Here is a 21445-nt window from a genome sequence, read left to right as displayed (position 1 = left end):
TTCGACCACACTTTCACGTTACGTTTCTTTCCGTAATTTTAGGAAGCAAGGGGGATACTTTTTTCGCATGGGAACAACAGGTGCATGTTTTCGTGAATTCGTAGGCGAAACGAAATGATCGATCGTCCATTCAACTGACACTCTCGTGCTTATTGAATCGAACAGTGGTGCGTGACGGACGTAAACAAGCGGTAACAGGAGGAAGTTCAGGTATCTTTTTTATTACGCGATTATTTTAACGAGAACATTTTCATTAACACAACTTCCGATATATCCGAAGGAATTATTATTTTCGTCGACCCGTAAAGTTTTCACTAATTCCTTTTTCGTTATACTTTACACTTGTAAAATTAATCTTTCTGTTCCGACACCGTCAACAATACCGAAAGATATCCCATTGAGGTTCTGACGATCTACAAAAGAAAGATTTGAAATAATTTATAAATTGGGTTAATACTTTGTTCAAACGTTGCGTCCATTTTCGCTCACGTCGCTAAACGTTTTCATCGAGAACGTGCTAAATTTTCCTGCGGTCAAACGAAGCGGTATCGTTGATCGGTGCATCACGAATAGGAGATTCCTCGCGTCCTTCGGAGACAAGTTGCACCAGTTAGATTCGTACGCCGATTCGCTCATACCGGAACTCTGCTTAATGCCACGAGTAGTTAGAATATCGTCCTGACATTTTACCGGTATTGCATTTACCTGAACAATTAGCATTTCACCCACGTAACAGTAAATGTATAAGTGTACCAGAGTAACGACCACGAATAGTACTAGGAAACACAATTGAACGGTAGGAAACTCGTCTTCGTTTTCTCCTAATATCTGTGAAAGAATATACATATATATGTATGTATATACACACATTTATATATACGTACGTTAATATACAATAATACCAAGGAACAACAAAATTTCTTTCAGACGACTCACTGCGAGAACTTGATAACTTTGAAAGCACACTTGCATGGTGCAAGTCAGGATTTGAACGAGCATCAACGCGTTGAAGGAATCTTCGATGGACCGAGCGAACCTTCGAGATACGACGGATGTCAAATGCATTATATCATTTAGCGCACGCTTAATGAAATAAATTAATAAGATTATTCGATCGACCAACCGGTTGAGATGTTCGTGTCTCTTGACGATGAACGCTAATTTTTCTACAAAGTTATCTGTCTTCCTTTCTTCCGTGCTTCTTTCGTCCGCCAATGTTTTGAGAGTCGACCTGAGATTCGAAATTTGTGCACAAACATGAAGTACCAACATGGATATGAAGCTGTCAACGCCTGTGTAAGAGACGGTCGCGCTGTAAGCGGCTAGAATTTGTCCGGTACATGTTAAATAGAACACCGGAGTCTTCCTTACGTCGTACGGAAAATAAGCGGGACAGATTAAAGTTCGATCCGGTTCCATCTGATCCTTCTGCATTTGCGCGATCATAGCGATTCGAAGAAGTATGTATGTCGTCGTCATAATCTGTATCATAACCGTACACAACATCGATATCGTTCTTGCCTTTCTAGCGTTGCTCAGCATAATCGATCTCTCCCGTTCGTTCTTCGTTCTGTTCCAATCATCGACGAAAGCACCGAGAAGGGGATTCAGCGCTACGAGTAACACATCGACAAGTCGTTATCGAAAGAAATATCACAAATGTTGCAATATTGCGAGCTCACTTTTCAGGTGATACCGAATAACGAAAAGTTTGATGCAAGCCATCGTGACCGGGACGTTCGCCGTTGCTAAATCTTCCGTCATCAGGTCTAGATCGCCCCAGATTATCAGCAGGTACGCCGTTTGCGGTAATATTATAAATCCTAGCATGAAAAGTGCGTGGAGGATCCAGCGATATTTCGTAAAGCCAATATTTTTATCGAGCCGATCGGAATCCGGCCAAACGCCAAGAAATTGTAGATTAAATCGGTTCCAGCCGATCGCGTAATCCAAGTCTGCGAAAAGATCCAATCGCGTTTCGATACGATAGAAACGAACATTTCGTTATGATCTTCGTTTTCTTTTCAATCTACGTGCTACGTTGGATCGTACCTTTGCTAAATGCCATCGCTATATAACACGGTCGTGTAACGCGACGTTTCGACGACTGCGTTCTAGTTTGTCCTTAGGTATGAATATCTTTTTATTTTTCTTCGATACGGCAGTACGCATGCTCTCTCTCTCTCTCTCTCTCTCTCTCGTTGAAGTTAAATGAACTACGATCCCCACTACCATCTACTTAAAAATGTATCCATCCAGGACCGTACCGTTTAACTTCGTCTTCCCCTTCTAAAAGGCGATTTAACTTGCGTTATGCCTTGAAAAAAAATTTAACGAGCCTAATCTTTCAGGTTTTACCATGCTCCCTGAGGTGTTTAAAACTGTCTCGGTGCACCGCTTTATATATAAGGAATTTCTTAGTGGTTCAGCGTTAATTACATTAATTTATACATTTTCGCTACCCGCTCGACAACGTTCCAGTAACGGGTTCGAGTAGCGGATATCGCAATGGTTTGGGAAAGTTTCGTACGAAGGATTCTAGTCCAATTTAGCAACGAAATCTAAAACGTATTACTATTGGCTGAAATCGTCGAATACCAAGGCGAATTCTCGAATATGGTTCGTTCGTTGATAATAATAACAGACGGTTTTTGTGACGACATTTGCGTTAAATCTAGAACTGATACGATACTTCTTTTTTCTTTTTTTTTTACGTAAAAAATATCATTTATTCATTGGCCTTTGCATATAATACGAACCGCGATGATCCTTGGGAAATCACACGGTATACAAATAAATATGATATACGTAGATACATACATGTAAAGCAAACGATAACTCTCTTTGCAGGACACGTTCTATTAACTTTAACACTCTTACGCTATTATCTCTTCTGATCTCGAGTAATCTAACAAGGAGATCAAAAGGGATCGCGCTCATGCAATCGTGCGTTCGCAGAAAGCCATTTGGGAAACGACCTACTCGTTCTTTCGTCGAACTCACGAGATAGATTTATGCCTTGAGAGAGTTTCTAGAATTAAATTAAAGTAGAATGTGCATATCATTAAATAAAATTCTCGCCTCGGTGGCAATTATGTACAATTGATCGGTAAAGATCTCCTTCGACGTGACTAAAAGATAAAAAAGGAAAGAAAGGGAAAAAAAGAAACAAAGAAAAAGGAACGAAGAAAGTTGTCCTCCTCTTATCGATGATGATTAGAAGAAAATGTTTCCGGGTCTGGCTTGAGGGCAAAGAAAACTCGAACAATCGTGCCTTCTGATGGCGTCCATTACCTCCTCGAAGTGACTCGATACTTGCACGGCTGCTCCAGGCTGAATTCTGTAAAATTTTTTCGTCTTATTAAGAAATAATGATGAAAGATCTTTGAATAGAGCGGGGCAACTTATTCGTTCGACGAGAAAGCTATTAAATACCTTTTACGAAACAGGCGCGTGCGCGTGTGCATGTGCGCGTGTGCATGTGCGCGTATGTTTGTGTGTGTACATATTAACCATTACCAAAAAAGCAATCAAACGGTGATATAACGTTGGTTTCATTAGCACGTTTATGGTAAGGCCAGTGATCGAATTATGTACTGTCTCTTATGAAAATCCAGGAAATAGAATCGGTAACCATTTTATATTTCGAATATGTAACCTTTTTATATATTCGAATACTGTCTCGCTTTTTGATAGTCACGATATTACTTTTAAACAAAAAAATGAAACTGGGAAATTATTAGTATTCTTAATGTTATCGTCGACGACGCGTAAGCGACGATATTGATCGACGATCCTGGAGAAGTCGAAATGCGAGGGGAATAATACGTCTGAAAATATCTTTCTCTATCCGTAGATTTTCCTCTATCACGCCACACGTGGTCAGTGCCGTACCGGCTCAGGTCCGAAGTGTAGTGAAACTGTGCTAAGAGGTAAAAGTCGTATCAGTCAGTAGGACGTTGTCGGCGAAAGCTGGAAGAAAGTTATCCGTTTCTCGACACTGGCTACTATCGGTACTTGCCTCTTCGATATTCCTACTCATTTCTTTAACGCATTCATGCGACTTAATTGCATATGGAAATCCGCGAGAGAAACGTTTGATTTCGTGAATCGCGAATTAAAGTTATATCTAACATCGTCTACGATCGTGATCGTCCTTGTCGTTGTCGTTGAACGTATTATCGGCCCAAGCTGTTTGTTTAAAGTAAAAATTTTGTCGTAATTATCGACGGTTAGAAAGTGGATAAACTGCAGCTTTCTCGTTACCGGTTGGCAGTATCTATTAATGAGGGAACCAGTTGCTAAGAAGAACGAATTTTTGTCCCACATAAGGAGGTATATGCTAATTAACGCGATGGGACTATGACGAACCTAAGTTTGGATCGTTCGATACTTACAGACCCAACAATTTAGCCATCTTCTTTTCCATAAAGATCGAAGCTTCGGGATCCTTTTGAATCATAGTGTCACAGAATATCCTTTTTGCGCAGGGTGTATTGGTCCAGTCGCCATCGATATGCGCGATCTCGGCAACCTCGGCGTTTTCCAGATTTTGCAAGATATCGTCTAATTCCTGATCATCGCTTTCCGTACTTCTTTTCCTTCTCGTTTTATTCCGTTCCTCCATAGATATCTTTTTAGATCTTTCGATCGCGTCCTCGATTATCCTCGCAACGTTAACGAAGGAATCTTTTTCGGATACCTCTGTAGCAAGATCCTTTTTTGCTAGTTCCTGAGACAAAGAATCATCTCCGATTACAAAAATCGTCCCGTCCCTTCTCGCTTCCTTCTCCTTCTTAGTATTTCTTCTAGGAATCAAAAACTCGGTCACGTCGATGTTACCCTTCGCTGCGGGTAGATCGATCTCGACTATCTCGGTGATCGAATCTGCCCCTTTCCTCTGTAATCTCTTGCTCTTTTCAAGACTCTTAACGTCGGCCTCGGTGTTAAAGATGTCCACGTAGTCCAGACTCCTTCTATTGCGCTGATTTTTGTCCAGGAGACTCTCCGGAGTTCGTTTCTCTTGTTCCAGCACCAAATATACACCACCGTCCGCTGTGTCACGCGGTAATTGAAACTCGAGGTTATCTTTTCTCTGCTTCTCGAGGACTTCCAAGAACGAGGGATTCGTTTCTATCGCTCTTTTATGTTCCAAATCGATAGTATCTTCGTTGGATCTCTTCAAAACGTCCACGTCAAGATATCTTCCCACTGCCACAGCACCGATTCCAAGCGCAGCACCGGACGCAACGAGACCAAGAGCAGGTATGAGAATGCTTGTGCCAGAAGCTACAGTACCGATCTTATCCTGCGCCTCTTTGCCGTTCGACAAGCCTAAATTTTGAGATATTTTATGCGTTGCCTCGACCAATGGATCGAACACGGGCTTGGTGAATTGGGATACCTTTTCTACCCCGCTGGAAAATTGATTCTTCAAATTCTCCGATATTTTCACCCAAAACGGCGTGTCGCTCGGTCTTTTCAGGCCATAAAAGTGTTGATTCGGATAGTAGTTCTTCGTCGTGTAAGTGTCGACTATGTTCTTATCGTTCAGTACGTATTTCTTTTTTTGACGTTGCTCCATAAACGGATACTGTCCGTTCGAGTGTTGATAATTATCCATATGACTCTCCGGTCGTCTTTTCTCGTTCTTCACGATCTTAGCCGGTTGGACGCCCAATTCGGGATGAGCATACTGTAAAACGGGAGCTCTCACTCCAGGTTTCACGGGTACTGACGAAATCTTTTGACTTTCCGGAGTGTAAAGTTGCGAAACTGGATAATTGGCGATACTGTCGGGATGTAACATTCGTTTTTGTACATTGGCTCGATAGTTGTCGTTCCTCGTTTCGTAAACCTCGGCGTTCAGAGCTTCGTTCTTGTAATTTTTCGGATCCCATTCGAAGTAAACGTTTCTCCCATTGTCCTCGTAATTTCTCCCATATCTGTAAACGATAAAATTGACGAGTTGGAAATCCCCGCGCAATAAATTATAAGAAAATCGACGAGATAACTCACCTACGATTAACATCCTTGAAGAATCTTTCGAATCTTTGTCTCTCCGCTAGATGATCGGACGAATAGTAAGCACCGGAAGGATCCACGGGGTTGGAACTCGTACTCTCGGTTATCAGCTTGTTGTTGATGATTCTGGCGTTGCGCCAAGTTTGGATCTTATCCATGGGTTCGTCTGGGACACGTTTGCCGTGTATTATGGGGGTACCGTCGCTGTCCAATGACATGGGTGATCTCTTCGGATGAGACTTGACATTGATTTCCGATCTGATGATGACTTCGGGCGGAACGTTTTTGGCATCTCTGTTCTTCGACAGATTGGCACCGATGTTCGTTCTGGTCGATTGCCTGGGCTGATGCGGTAAGAACGTATATTGCGTGGCCTGATTATTTTTCTCCTCGACAAAGTCGAGGTTTCTCTGTGTTCGATCTTGTAGATTTCTTACAAATAGCAATCCGTTGTTCGCATAAGTGGTATCACCGAAACGAACGTAACTCGATCTGCCCTGTTCAACCGGCAACTTCGCGTCAGCCGGTAGAGGCTTCCAATTGTGATATTCCTCGGTAGTGGTTTCACCAAGTTTCAAAGCTCTACCATCCTCGCCTAACGGCGTCCAATTTCCATAATCGATATTGCTTTCGCCGATTGGTCGGATAGTACGAGTTATCGTAGTTTTCGTTTCGTTTTGATCGGACGATCTCTCGGTTACCGAGATTTCCTCGGGTTTGACAAATTTCGCACGGATCTCCTCGACTTGTGCCTCTTCCATTTTCCTTACATCCTCCTTCTTCTTTTTCTCATCGTTTTCACTATCGGTTTCGTTCTTTCTAGTTGATGGAATATCGTGTTTGCTAACGTTCTCTTTCCTTTCGGTAACGTCGATACCCGACGATACGACTCGATCGTCATCGAACATCGACGTTGACTTTTCACGTCGTTTCACGATCAAAGTTGCCAAGTTACCTTCGCTCGTCCTAATCTTTAACTCCTCGGTCTCACCCGGAAGACTTCTAGATACTTTTAAAACTGTCCTAGCGTAGCCAGGCTTTGGTAGATCTATCGCTAGATTCCCGATAATCAAAACTGCCAAGACTAGAATAAATGTTACCTGAAAACAAATTGACAAAATCGAAGACTAGATAATCACTTTGGATAGAAATCGTTGGTAATTGCTTTGGTTCTCCATATTATTAGGCTACTTTCTATGCTTATCGTTCGTCTAACGCAAGTTGCGAGCCAATGAATGCATCGATGATAATCGACTCGTCTATCGTTCGGTAATACTAACTATGTTTCTATTTTTACATACGCATGCACGCACACGCACAGAGACAAAGACGAAAATACGTAGGTAGCTCTATCGTTTGATTCTCTCGTTGATATCTAACCACGTTCTCCGTTACGTTTTGTCGGCATCGTGAAACGCTTCGTGAATCAGCTAGCATGTGAAATGAGTCTTTCAGAGATTTCGAAAGTCGGCCTTAGTGTTCGATCGTGAAGATCGATTGTGCACGTCTTCTCCGTGCATTTTTCTATCGCCTTCGATCACGCTTCTCTTGGATAAGTAGATACATACATACATTCGTATATTCTCCTATATGCTCGTCACGGCATCCCCTATCCCCAAAAGGAAAATTACGTACGCGATATTATATAAAACGTTTTAGGTAACCATTGTATTTATATTCATTGAGTTTAACGAGCGCCAGCTGGAAAAATAAAATCGATATAATACCGATATAAGGACGTTATGCAACGCTCGACGTCAGAGAAAACAAACTATCCTGTTGTCCAACGAACGTGAAATTTTTATCTCGTGTGTAATCTAGATGTAATCTGAGATTAACGTTGCTCTCGTTATTTTTTTCTTTTTTCTTATAACAAATTTGTATCAACCTTTATCGGCTTTCCGTAGGACATATCGAAAGTGCCCACTCGATTCTTCGATTATTCGTAATAGTTATTCAGTGATTACATGAAATGAAGAGGAGGTCGCTCATTATTCGATGAATCTCGAATAGGAAAATGTACAAAGTTTTACATTATGCAGGCAAATCACGCTTGGCACGATTCAAATGCGTGGGATAGTTTCAGAAAGAAACTCGCTAGAAAAAAAGAGAAAGAAAAACCTAGTATTTAGAAAATGAAATAAATTTTTCTATGACGGTCCTCCTAACTCGTAATTCCAACTGTAATCAAGTTCGCGGAGAATTAGAGAAAAAGAAAGGAAGAGAAAGAGGGAAAGAGAGAGAGAGAGAGAGAAATCGCAAGCACGAACGCACAACGTGAGAAATTTAATCGTTTTCGCGAACACTGTCAGTGTTCTGTTTTAGGAATAGCAAAATTACGAAATACTAATCGAGCAACGGTAAGAGTCATTTTTACCCAACGATAGCATATATATTCGCTCGTAGGTTTGTAGGTATAACAAATTAGATATTACGATTAGATCATGTGGGCTTGCTAGAAAATTTCATTTATCCGAGTATAGATTATGTAGATTTAACAAAGATTTCTAAACTCTTACCAATAAGGGAAATATTCATTCAACTAATTTCCAATTGGTCACGTTTTCACGTTTTAACTTGGATCTTATTCCACATGCTGTTCACGAGACTTTCACCTCTTTTAAATTATTTGCCGTGATTTAAACTACATGCATATGTGTATATATATATATTATAACACACGCGTGCGCGCATACATACGTACGTACATACAAATAGACGAATCGAATATTCGAATTATTCGATATCTTTAAAACGTTCCTACTAATTAGATTCTCGTCAAATTTTCAATGGAATTTTTATTTACAGAAGAAAAATAAGAAAATGAAAAATGCTCGAGTTGAACGACGATAAAAAAAGCAAACAAATATGGAAAGAAAGGATAACGCGATGGACCGACGTGAACTCTCGAGTGAAATGGAACGACGATTTGCTTTCGCTGGACGCGTTTCGCACGTGCGTTGCGTTTTTTAGTACCGGTATGTCAGTCTTCGGTGAAAAGAAGATCATTTTTCTTTTTCTTTTCTTTTGTTTTCTTTCTTTTGCGAGACTTCCTTCCTCGACAGACTACTTTCGATCGACCAATTTCACTCGTCTATTCTTTAGAGATCAATTCTATTACGAGCTGGCTCTTTCTGAACCGTTAGGTAAGAACTGTCATAAATGATCGTCGGATTTAACGGTCGGCAATCGCGATTGTCCGATTAATGAACGATCATCAATGAAAATCATTGTCCATTAGTAACAAGAAACTTGCAATGACTATATAGTTTCTTATGGCGTGGCCCCGATCCATGTCGCACGGGGTTTCCGCTCCAGAAAATCCACGGTCAGACGTTAATTGTGGAACAATTAAACCGATCTAGTTCGTTGATTCTTCATCTTCTTCTTCTCCTTATTTTTTTTTTATTTTTTTTTTCTCCTTTCCATATCGAACTTCTACCGAGCCCGTTATTCGAAAAAACGCGAACGTCGAATACCATCCGTTCGACGTGGTCGTACGTGTAAATCGAATGATCGATGGCGAAATAAAGAGAGAATTAAAAGACAGGAACAACTCACCTTCGTTGACATCATCTTGCAGTTATATTGCGATCCTCACCGAACGATTCTCGCGATTTTTCGTTTTTCTTTCCCCCCCTCTCTCTCTCTCTCTCTCTCTCCCTCTCTCTCTCTCTCTCTCTCTCTCCTTCTCTTTCTATCTCGATGCAAGATAGACGCAAGATGGAAGAGGAAAAATCAAAAATTTTTTTCTTTTATTTTTTTCTTTATTGACAATCCTCGGTGCCTTTATACGTTCAGAGACCAACTTTGTCGAATTCGATGATACGGTGTCGAAGAAAAAAAAAGTAAAAAGAAAAAAGAGAAAAAAGAAGAATAAAAAAGAAATAAAGGAGGATAAAAAGAACGAAAGAGGAGGAAGGAGCGTGTCGGCTCCTAGACGCACCTGTTGACTCCCGAGATATCTTGGCGAGACTGACGACGGCAGTCAGCCGGTGGCTCCTCGTGTCTCCATCGAGGAGTGAGAATTCTCTCCGACCTACTTCCTCCTCCGTTCGCCTTCGCCTTCGCCTTCGCCTTTTTCCGTCGTTCGACGGAACCATACGCTACCGTACGTCTAGACTTTTTTTCTCTTTTTTTTTTTTAACACATTTTGATGACATATGACGACGATATGGACGGCAAAAGGAGAGAAAAAAAGAACCACAAGGGGTCAACGAAAAAAAGACGAGAGAGATCCGTCTCTGGTTTAAAAGACATCCTTGAAATTTGCTCCCGCAAAAATATTATCGTCAACTCGCGCGTCTTGTTTAACGTCCGAACGTAAAAAAAAAAAATTTTAATGAATTTATCTACGAAAATTGCTATGAGAAAGAAATAGAATTACGACTCTTCGTAGATAACATCCAATGAAACGAATCGATTAGAAACGTACAATCGATTAATTCTTATCTCCTGTTATATCAGAGATCAAACGAGATTAAAGATCCATTATGATCCTTGTTGCATCTTTTCTTTCTCTCTCTCTCTCTTTCTTACCATCGAAGCATACCACTTGGGATCGTTATAAAACGCACTCGTTCATGCACGAAATAATTCAAATGAATTTATTCGATCGACGCGACACACAACGATCTTCATTCGTTCGGACTTTATTTATTAGGATCAGGTTTTAGAGTCATCCTAATGCTCGTAATTGCAAAAAGAAAATTATACGATAAGGATCATCCACGGATCGTCGAACACAATGCTTGACTTTGAACGTGTCTCTCGCCTCGATTTTCTAAGCCATCGGTCCGAGTCATATACCGCGAGTCGTCCGATCTGGATCACGTTGGAAAGTAAGCGTATACCGATCCGTATTCGATTTTATTTTAGCCCGTTAAGGTTAAAAAGATTACACGGTATGGATTATTATTATTGACTCTTACGTCGTATATCGAGACGTTCCACTTTTTTATTTTACCTTGGATGTAAGGTATATTGGTAAATATTATGCGAACATTCGTGTCACCGTTCTCTTTTCAGCGAGCATTTAGATCTTGTTATTACGATCGATCGATCCGAGTTTAATTAAGGTATATTAACAATGTTCGTACGAATCGCGAACCAAATGCGTTCCAATTTAACGAACATCATAAAGCTCGTTTAATGTTCTTCTTAGGAACGATCCGTTCGATGATTAAACTCCAAAACCGGTACATGAAACTCAAGCAGGTAGTCCGAGCTAACTTTTCAAGTTCACGAACACGTACGAGCCGGAAGAAACGTTCGATTCTGGAGGCAAAAAAAGAGAAAGAGAGAAAGAAAGAAAGAGAGACGAAGAATTCGAGTCTCGGGTTCAGAGACCCGCCAGTGAAAGTCCATCGTTCAGCACCGACGACGACGACGACGACGACGACGACGACGACGACGATGCACACCTGTGTAACCTTCTCCACGTGTCCCTCGACCTCCTACCGAAGATTTCTCGTATCGTTTCGTTCCATAAACTGACACAATTCCGCAATCATCTACGGAATCCTATTCGAGCCTTTTTTAATTTGCATTTCTCGCGAAAGAAGATAAAAAGAAAAAAGATAAATGAGATGAAAGAACGAACGTACCACTTTCACTTTCCAAGGACACCGGAAGACGCGAAGGTATTATTCGATGACAATTGTGGCCCACCTATTTTCGTTCCACCCACAACGTTTCTATTCCCTATCGTTTATGGTATTATAATCGTGGTATAATTAGATAGGAATCTTTTGTTCTTTTCGATATTCCTTCTCTCTTTCTTTTGTTTCCCTCTTTTTTCTTTTTCCTCTTTTTCATTTTCTTTCGAAACTCTTCGTTCGCGATAAACGACTCGGTCTATAGTCATTCCTAATATCATTCGTAAATAATATCTCTTCAAAATACTCTTTAAATACTTCTTCTAATTCGTCTTCTATTTAGGATAGAGTAGAGAGAAAGAGAGGAAAAGGAGAAAAAAAGGCGGGTCGACTTTCACTTTTCGAAAGTCGTGCAAAGTAGTGAAGAAAGAAGAGAAGGAGAAAGAGGTGAAAGAGGAGGAAGAGGAGGAGGAGGAGGAGGAGGAGGAGGAGGAGGTGGTAGAGGAGGATACACACGAGATACACGAAGAGGAAAGTGGCTCTATGAATTTTTCCGGGAAGCAAAATACATATGGCCTTTCGATTTCTCGAGTGATATCGTGAACACCGGAAATGCAACGAGGTAATATGGATCAGTAGGTAAGTGTGACCCATGGCAACGCACGAACGTGAGAAAGAAAGAGAGAGAGAGAGAGAGAGAGAGAGAGAAAGAGAGAGAGAAAGAGAAAGAGTCAAGTTCCTTTGAAGACTCAGTCACGATCTTCAAACTCCCGACTAATCCTTTTAATCTCTCTTCTTCCTCCACTCACGTTTTCTTCGATTCCACCGTTCGAAGAGACTTTTTAAGAATATCAATTTTATTTTCTCTTATCTTTCATAAAAGGAACGAAAAATTAAAAGAAGAAAAAAGTTTCATAGATCTCATTCGCAAGATTAACGAATTTCTCTTTTATACGATATAAATGTAAAGTCAACGACCGACTTTCGATATAACGATCATATAAAAATCAATGTAAATTTGTCGAAAGCTTGTTAAACTCTAATTGATCGTATCTAATCTCGACGGCTTGACCAATTCGAAATCTCCAAGATCAAAAAAGGAATCAATTTGTTTGAGTTAAGGGGGACATGTTATTATGGGATATCGTTTGAATATTCTACAAGTTTATGTAAGACTCGTTCGTTGAGAGAAAAAAAAAAAGACAAAAAAAGTAAAATTCGACGCCTTTTTTCTCGTCGAGGTTGATGATACGATACGTTAACGATTATGAGCACGTACTTACTTACTTACTTACTTACTTACGACTCATTCTCAGCTTGGACGACCTCGTCGACAACGTTTTCCAATATCGTTCGGCATCTTTTACACACTCGCTTTCCTTGACATATCTTGTAATGCCCACGCATCATCGTCAACGTTACGCGGCGTCATCATACTTATGTCAAAAAATGATCGAAAGAAATTTCTGTTTTTAATTAGGATGTAAAGTCTTTTAGCGATGACGTTAAGTAGCAAACTCGAACGTTTAACTTTCTTCTGTTGATACCTTTCATCGTTCCTAAATCTTTACTCGTTAATAAACGACTCACGTTAACGAGGAAGGCACGATCGAGACGTCCGTGACGTCGTCGTTGTACAATGTCATCAAAGTAACAGCAGGGTCGTAACGTCGGCATAAACGTGAAAGTTCATGAAGAAGAGACTATTACGGAGTAGGTAGGTACGTTCGGCTTTCGAATGTTTCTTGATTTACTATATGCAAGTTACTCCCAGTTCTTTATTACACGCATACTGTTCTCGTCGATTTAATTACTCGTAATATTGTAGCACGATTTCTCTTAAGAAAACTCGTCTAACTTCTGTGACGTTTTTATCACGGTTTTATCTCTTTTTCTCACTCTCGACGACGACGAAAACGACGACGACGATCATGATGATGATGATGACGATGATGATGATAATGATGATGATGATGATGATGATAATTGGATATGACATCACGTGATTTCGTATTAAACGTAAATTATGACGATACAGAAGAACGGATTAGGAACATCTGTCACAGAAAAATTCTAAATCGTTAAGCCATACTTTACGAGCGATCTCGTTGATCCGCTCTAAGGAGTAATCGGTGTATGGTCGTTTTCGACTCTAAAGTAGAACCCGCAGAAAAAGTGGCTCACTTTCGTTAAACTCCCAACATATATCGCACGATTAGTTCTTAGGAAAAGGATATCGTGATAACAAGAAAAAAGAATGGAAGAAAAAATAAAACGACATCGACGATGCGATCGATCGCGAATATCTTTGTTTCTCTCGCATGAAAAATAAGAATAAGAGAAAAGAAGAAACTAATCGATCTCGGTTTAGCGATCCAACGCGCTGTTGTCTTCTTACGCGGCCTTTCTTACGCATTCCTCGAAGTGAAAATCAACTTTGCGACCCAAAATACGATTCCCATCCGGTATTCTTCTCTTCCTTCGTGATTCTCGAATGATATTTCTTCTTCCTCTTCTTTTCTTTTTTTTTCGAAAGTTTCATCGTTCATTTAATCCACGTCTAATCCACGATTTTCTATATTCTCCTGGCAGGTGTCGAACATAAATCATAACAAAAATTGCTGGTTCGTCGTAAAACGAATATACGTTTATTATTATCTTTCGTGACTTTATCAAAAATGGACTATTTGATTTTCAGTTTTTTAGAAAAGATAAATACGTACATCTGTGCAATGACAAATTAATGTAATTACGTATTACTGGAAATCGAGCAATGTATTTTTACGAATATAAATATATATGTATAAGGGAAAAAATGACTGAGTTTCACGAGCGAGAACGATGGTCCAGAATGGACTAGCGTTGACCCACTTATATACTCAGCGACTACTTTCACTTGCGAGGACGAGACGAGTGCATACACGAGACGAATTCTCGAACGAGATACCGATGATAATAATACCGATGCTTCTTCAAACGATCTTCTTCTCGTCCCTCTTTATATTTATTTTCTTCACCTTTCTTCCTTTCCTTACTCTTCGAAGGACACACTTTCGCAGTCAGAATGAAAACAAAACTAATTATCTTGCGCGAGCTTTTGAAAAGACAATGGCTATTCTGAGTTCAGCGATTAAGAGGGAGAGAGGGGGTCGAGGAAACAATAGCTTGTGTCAGCCACAATACTCGCTTCCTTCTTTCGTTCGAGATTTAACAACCGATCGTCGCGCAACTCTTCTTTTTCACTGCTTCAAATATTTCCTGGAGGCCAATTTTTCTTGCCGTGTCTTCGTTAGATCTGTAAAAGATAAAAATAATTTAATATATATTCGTATATATATACTCTCTGTTGGAAATATTTCAAAAAATGTTATCCGATCCTATCCTGATCGTACGGACCTAATAGCCAAATTCCAAAGAACGTTTTGCACTATATTCGTTCGTGGTTTACCACCTGCCAATATCAATTCGCATATCGATCTTTCCTCGCAAACATTCGCTCGCTGTTCATCGAGCAGCCTCGCTTGCTTATGCTCGATCGGCAGGTCAACGACTCTCAATTTTGAGAGAACGATGTTTGGATCCCTGTAGGAATTCGTCCTTGCTTAAAATACAGATTCCGTGAATCGTTATGAAATCACGTCCGATGCTTTACTCACGTCGTATTTTGAATTTTGATCACGTTAGGAGCAAGAGCTGCCAGTAACAATCCCCATGGTAAGAAAGATCCGATCAAATGAATAATCTTTCTCCATGGTGAAATTCTAATGGAAAAAAGAAAGAAAGAAAAAAAAAGGAAAAAACGTTTAAAAAATCATAACTATAGATCTATATACTCTATTAATAAGCTCGCGTTCCTTTATCTTACCTGTGCTCTTTGGGATAGAGCATAGTGGGTTTTGGCTCACCTAAAAAGTCCATTTCCTGATAGCCTACAGGTTGATAATAATAATAGTAATAATGTGGTTGTTTGCGAAGTGTAGTGTATTCGTGTTGCTGTGCGAGATAAACCATCATATTGTTTGCTTTCTGAACGTTACCGTAATTTCCTTCTTGTTGTTCGACGCTGTAATAATTATTTTGATTCGGCACTAGACGATAATCGGGCACGAAATAAAACGTATTCTTGTCATCGAAGTTCCCATTACCAAGAGGTAGATGTTCTTGAAGATCGTTTGGAAATCTCATAGGTTTTTCAAATATCATCGATGTGTGCTCCTCGACGTATACCGGTTTCTCGAGATTCTGTAGGAACGTATGATCGCTTATAACTTTCTGTTCGCCGAAATTATCCAAGTGCGACCTTGAACTTTGCGTGACGGTAACGTGTAACGGCTGGATCGTCTCGTGATTTGGTAAAACTTGTTGATACTTTCTGATATGAAAATTTCTTTTATCGTCATCGAACAGGATACGACCGTCTTGATGTTCCTTAACGTCGTAAAGAATCCTTTGCTTAACGTTTCGAAGGTCATCCTGATGGGATCCCACGTCGAGACTGTTTTCGAAATTGACGTGGTGCACGTTGTTGAAGGGATTATTCTTCGTTCTTGGTTCCTCGATCTCTCCGAGATGAACGCTCGGTTTAAACTCGTCCGTAATATTTTCAGTATCGCTTTCTAGAACAATGGTCGAGAGCAAATTTTCATGAGTTTCCGTAGCGATAAATAACGTTGCTTCTGTCGTAAAATCTTCCTCGTGAGGTAGATTATCTTCTGTTGATTCTTCGAATGATTTAGAATTATTTTCTTCGGGTGATTTCGTTGTATTTTCGGTCAAAACGTTAGGAAGAATCGATAAGTAGATAAGAAAGAAACTTTTGACACAAAGAGCCATGTCTCTAATATCCTTCGAGATTCGAACAGTTGTCAAGAGCAACGATTTCAGGTAAGAATCTCTTCTCTTTACTTGACAGGACCCGACTAAACCTTGTCTTCGACGTTTCTCCCCTTTAACTCTGTCGTAAAGTTGAACGTTTTCTAAAAATCTCTAATCTCTTAATCATCGTTCTTACTCCAATTGTCGACGACAAAGAAGCGCGATGGCGTTTAGTTCAGGCAGCAGGTGTTAGCTGTCATAAACGTTGCATCGTAGTGCATAGTGCGTACTGTGTCAACTTTATAGATAAAATATTTCATCGATTTCTATCTCTTTCTTAGATCTAGAAAGATTGTCAGTTCGTTAAAGGCTTTGATTTCTTTTCTCGCGATTAAAGATTTTTTGCTCGATCATGCGATTTACGATAAGGAATCAACGAGATGGTTGATCTCTCTCTCTCTCTCTTCCTCTTTCGAATTTTCCACCATGACTTGGTCGCTTAGTGCGTACAATCGGGTGGAGATGTATCTATTCGAGTGACCTCGGTATACGAAATAAGGTCACTCGACTCTCGCCGCTCGCCGATAAAACGCAACTTAGAAAGTCTTTCCATCTCTTCCGTTCTTTCTCGTCTTCCGTGAAATTATTATTTCGCTCTGTAAGAGAGAGCATTCGAAACAAAAGAAAAAGTAAAAAAAAGAAAAGAAAAGGAAGAAAAAATCAAAGGAAAAGAAAGATTTTATATCATCCGAAGAAATTCATTTATGTCGGGAGTTTAAACTGCAAACAAATGTAACCTATCATCCGTCGATTCATTAAATTCTCTCATAATAACGAACACGAATAAATTTTAATCGCGAATCTCTTATCTCGATATCGTTCCTCGTGACATCTTCCAATCGTATAAGAATTCCTAGCAGGTTTGTAAGAACAACAATTAGACCATTTCGAATCCGGTCTAACGTGTTTTTCGTGAGATGGACAGGCTTTTGCTTGGTGCATGTATATATATGTATGTATCTGCATATATATACACACATATATATATAAAATGTATATACATATATTATATATACGTACATATGTACGTATTTATTTATGTATGTACATATAACTCGGTGATGCGTAGATCGTAGCACGACGGTAAAACCATGCAATTATCGCGAGGAGTACTTTCCTTGGAAACTCGTTGTCGATGCGTGAAGCTCGTAGAATATCCAGGCTAGCTTGTATCATCATATCCCTCTCTTCCCATCTTTTCACCGTGTACGAATACACATAGATGAGAAAGGGAGGTGGAAGGGGGTGGGATGGTTAGTGTCGGTATGGTGTATGCTCGGTTTAATATCTAATACGGTAGATTCTCCTCTCATAGAAATATAGCCGACAATGAAAGTAGCATTCGCCGCGGAGCATGGGAAGGCCGCTCGTTTCTTCTTCTTCTTCTTCGTTTTTTTTTTTTTCTTTTATTCTTATATTTTGTTTTCTTATTCTTGTTTCCTTTTTTCGTTTCCTTCCTCCTCCTCCTCCTCCTCCTCCTCCTCATCCTCATCCTCATCGTCGTCGGCGTCGGCGTCGTCATCGTCGTTGTCGTCGTCGTTGTTTTCGCGGCTTCGACCAACCCAATTCCGGTTTCGAGTAGGCCATCAAACCGCACGACGTTCGATCGGAATCGGAAGCAAAAAAATCATTATGTAGAACCGTCGAACTCAAAGGAATAGTTATTATAGTTATTTTAAGAAAATTTGTACTATTTCGAATACTTTCTTCAATTATATATATATATAAATATGTAACTTACAGTTTAGCAATATAATATGTAAGTATATATAACTTGCATTTTAGCGTCGTATTTGAATGAAAAAGAAAAATTCATGAAAATCAATGTGATCGTTCGATCGTAAAACGTCAAAAGTAGTTTCGTTCGCGTTTCACTCGATGCCGACGATAAAGAGACCTAAGAGTTAGAATTGTAAGTATGCGTATAGGCTACAAAGAAACAAGCAAAAAAGTGAGGTTGAGGTTTCTGGGCCGAGAAAGCGAAAAAATCATCAAACGACCGATTTTTCCTTTGAATCCTCGACGTTTGCTTCTCTTCCCCATAGACTACGACGACGACGACGACGACGACGACGACGACGACGATGATCCGACGATAGTGCGTACATCGAAGGAGGTCAAATTGGTAATTTACCGACCATGAAAATCGCCATCAACCTTCTTTGTCTTTCTCTCCCGTTCTTCCGTCGTGTCCTAAATCGATGTTATCGTCGATACTCATACAATTTAACCGAAACATTAAACCAATTTCTCTAGCTTCGCTGGACAATAATTTCTATAGAAGAGACAGAAGGAAGAATTAATTTCGTTTCACGAAGCAATTTTCACGTACAAACGAGCGAAAGTTGGAATTTGGACTGGAAGAGGACAAAGAAATTTTAGACAGTTAATTGAAGGATTATTTGAAAGGAAAGATTAAGGAAGACGAAGATGTCGCGAGAAGATGCGTGATTGTTACGGGTGACCGGTGTAATTAGTGCGTGACGAATGTCTTTCTTCTTTCACCGCGTGCCAGAGACAGGGTACGGTCTTTTCAAGTTCACTCGATAAAATACACCGACATAAACGTCCCTAATACGTCTTGTATAAACTTATTTGCAAGGATATCGTTCGTCGATGATAAGGTACAACCGCGGTCAGTTGGATTTTATCGGTTCATCGATCGTTCCTTGTCTTCGTCTTGGTCCTATTGTTCGAATGATCGTCGACGATGTGGAAGAAGACGAGTGTGGAAAGGAGAAATGCCGAGTTAGAACATGTGAAAAAGAAGGAGAGAGGAGACGAGTCCGTTTCCTCGGTGACCAGGCTAGACAAGGACAAGCAAATCTAACAGCCAGGTCGAGAAGGAGATGTAAAATGGACCAAGTACATTCGAAGTGGGGACCTGGATTAAAAGCAAACGAGGCCAACCTCTCAGTAACAGAACCATCACGGACCTTGAAGAGGCGAGGTCGTTCTTTGTTACTCTTCTTTCTATCTGCTCCTCTTGGCTGACTACTGCTACTAGTGTGCACGTTGCCGTGGCCGCCGACGATAACGGGTTCTCACTTGGAGACTCGACAACGATTCGCCTTGTTCATGTAATTAAACATCTCTACGTTGGAAGGCATCGTGTAATTCGGTACACCATATCGACACGGTCAGTGAAAGACAGTGGACTACCAAGGATTTAATCGGAGACAAACGTTCCACCCAGAAAAAGACTACAAATTTTCTAATCATTTTTTTACAGATGGCGATCACGAACGGAACGATCTGTTTACTTCTTTTAATCTTCATCCTGGAAGGTTCCTATTGCAATACCAGATACTTTGTTAAAATGAGGACCAACGCCTCCGAATTGTTCAAAACCAAGAACGAGAATCTTCGAGTACCACAAGAACCTATCGCTATGACTCAAGGCCCGTTATCCGATCAACGAAACAACGATGAAAGAATGATTCGAGACGCCTTGAGCTTGGAATATGACAGACGGAATACTTTTGAGACGTCCACCTTCAATCCCGACGTACTCAACAAGTTCCTCGAGGACTACGCCAACAAAATTAAAAGTTCTACCGAGAAAGACTTTAAGCTTCCGTTGAAATTCTCTAAACCCACGGTGGATCCGCTCGTTCTCGAAGTCGACGAGTCTACCACTGATTCTTCCACTACTATACTCGACGATGAAAAATCCACTTTGGATCCTATTAATTCTACTTTGAACGAGGACAAGGTAAGTACTTTCTTTCATTTTTTCTTTTTTCTTTTTTTTTCAAGAAATAAGTTCTACGAGCAACATCTTTATCTTTCTTTTTTTATTTTCTCGTTTTTATTCTTAGCTTAGTGAGATTTTGAATGATACATTGAAAAGGAATAAGTATTATGGTATGACCTCTCACGACGATAGAAATGGTTGGGTTACGCTAGATGCGATACCATGGTCCAAAAGTAAAATTTCAAAGTGGCAGGCAAATCCAAGTACTCAACGTCCCTGGCCAGAGATAAAACCATGGGACAAACCTAGCATGGCTAAACCGTGGACGTCCGATTATTCCTCCAGGCCGACTTATGAAAACAACAAGCCTTGGTAATTTAACATTTTAATCGTGTCTACGATTTATCATCTTCGCGCGTACAATTTTCGCTTATTACACTGACTTAAACATTTAGGCACGAAAAGCCAAAACCTTATTGGCAAGAGAACGGTAATGAAAAACCATGGCAAAAACCATCGTCGTCCTCTCGTCCCTCTTATTATCCGGACAAGTACGATCAAGTTTCGAGTCAAGCTCAAAAATGGCCACCGGAGAAGCCATCTTGGGACAAGTACCCTTCTAATATACATCGGCCAACCGATATTATAACCGACGACAGGCCTACCAACTTTCCCAACACGTGGAACAACAGACCTCAATCGTCTAGACCTTATCCTTTTTTAGACAGATATCCTGAAAACAATCATGCCGACGAGACCAACAACGATTGGCACGACTTTCCAACGAGAACAGAATCCTTGGACAGACCGAGACCAAGCGATAGACCAAATTTCTCGCATTATCAATACGGTAATAATCATCCACCTTCACATCCATCTAACGGAGATGGACAATGGGTTCTTCTATCAACGAACAGAGGATATTCAAAGTCCCGTCAGAGATCCATCAAGATCGACACGTTGCATCCCGAACTGGTCAAACTATTGAATGCAAATAAAACAAAGTCCATCAACAAAGAGAATGTCGATCCAACCGTTGCCGTTATGACATCAAAGCGACAGGTTAGGCTAGAAGTTTAAAGAGATATTTCGAATAGATGTAAAAATATAATTATTTTAAAGACGTAATAGAAAAATTAATATATACGTACATCCGATCCAAAGCTAATAACTAATAAGTCCTCCAAAGTGCAAATTGAATCGAAAATTAATATCGAAACCGGTTCTTAAGTATCTCTTTCCGTGTCAGTGA

At 40.2% G+C, this 21445-nt stretch overlaps 4 protein-coding genes across 19 annotated transcripts in view; 1 reads left to right on the top strand and 3 right to left on the bottom strand.

Moving 5' to 3' along the window:
• Positions 1-21445, top strand: part of LOC127062712 (uncharacterized) — a 136459-nt gene that overhangs the window by 108567 nt on the left and 6447 nt on the right. For 6 of the 16 annotated variants that reach the window (XM_050991384.1, XR_007781185.1, XR_007781183.1 and 3 more), the window contains 6 exons: positions 8833-9002; positions 11965-12260; positions 18753-19635; positions 19729-20211; positions 20318-20565; positions 20649-21255. In XM_050991384.1, coding sequence (XP_050847341.1) covers positions 19729-20211; positions 20318-20565; positions 20649-21255 — 1338 coding nt within the window. In that variant the 5' untranslated portion in view covers positions 8833-9002; positions 11965-12260; positions 18753-19635. Of the gene's footprint in view, positions 1-1662; positions 1795-8832; positions 9003-11188; positions 11667-11964; positions 12261-18186; positions 18622-18752; positions 19636-19728; positions 20212-20317; positions 20566-20648; positions 21256-21445 lie in introns of those variants that run through there. The other 10 variants (XM_050991383.1, XM_050991382.1, XM_050991388.1 and 7 more) reach the window with 8 other exon arrangements.
• Positions 176-2068, bottom strand: LOC127062167 (odorant receptor 4-like). The gene is made up of 6 exons (XM_050989918.1): positions 2053-2068; positions 1683-1973; positions 895-1613; positions 706-828; positions 490-645; positions 176-413 (listed from the first exon to the last, which is right to left on the bottom strand). Exons 1-6 carry the CDS (start codon positions 2066-2068, stop codon positions 351-353), a joined length of 1368 nt encoding a protein of 455 aa, XP_050845875.1. The 3' UTR covers positions 176-350.
• LOC127062699 (uncharacterized) lies at positions 2119-10023 on the bottom strand. Its single transcript, XM_050991358.1, has 4 exons — positions 9586-10023; positions 6019-7124; positions 4398-5945; positions 2119-3340 (listed from the first exon to the last, which is right to left on the bottom strand). The coding sequence occupies exons 1-4, from the start codon at positions 9598-9600 to the stop codon at positions 3217-3219; spliced, it is 2793 nt and encodes a 930-aa protein (XP_050847315.1). The 5' UTR covers positions 9601-10023; the 3' UTR covers positions 2119-3216.
• On the bottom strand, positions 14020-16454 carry LOC127062166 (uncharacterized). Its single transcript, XM_050989916.1, has 4 exons — positions 15487-16454; positions 15278-15382; positions 15018-15203; positions 14020-14916 (listed from the first exon to the last, which is right to left on the bottom strand). The coding sequence occupies exons 1-4, from the start codon at positions 16452-16454 to the stop codon at positions 14829-14831; spliced, it is 1347 nt and encodes a 448-aa protein (XP_050845873.1). The 3' UTR covers positions 14020-14828.

The sequence above is a fragment of the Vespula vulgaris genome, chromosome 3 (genome assembly GCF_905475345.1).
Source record: "Vespula vulgaris chromosome 3, iyVesVulg1.1, whole genome shotgun sequence".
In the NCBI taxonomy this organism is placed as follows: Eukaryota; Metazoa; Arthropoda; class Insecta; order Hymenoptera; family Vespidae; genus Vespula; species Vespula vulgaris.
Note: the sequence above shows the minus strand (reverse complement) of the source record. Positions and strands in the feature narration are given on the sequence as shown.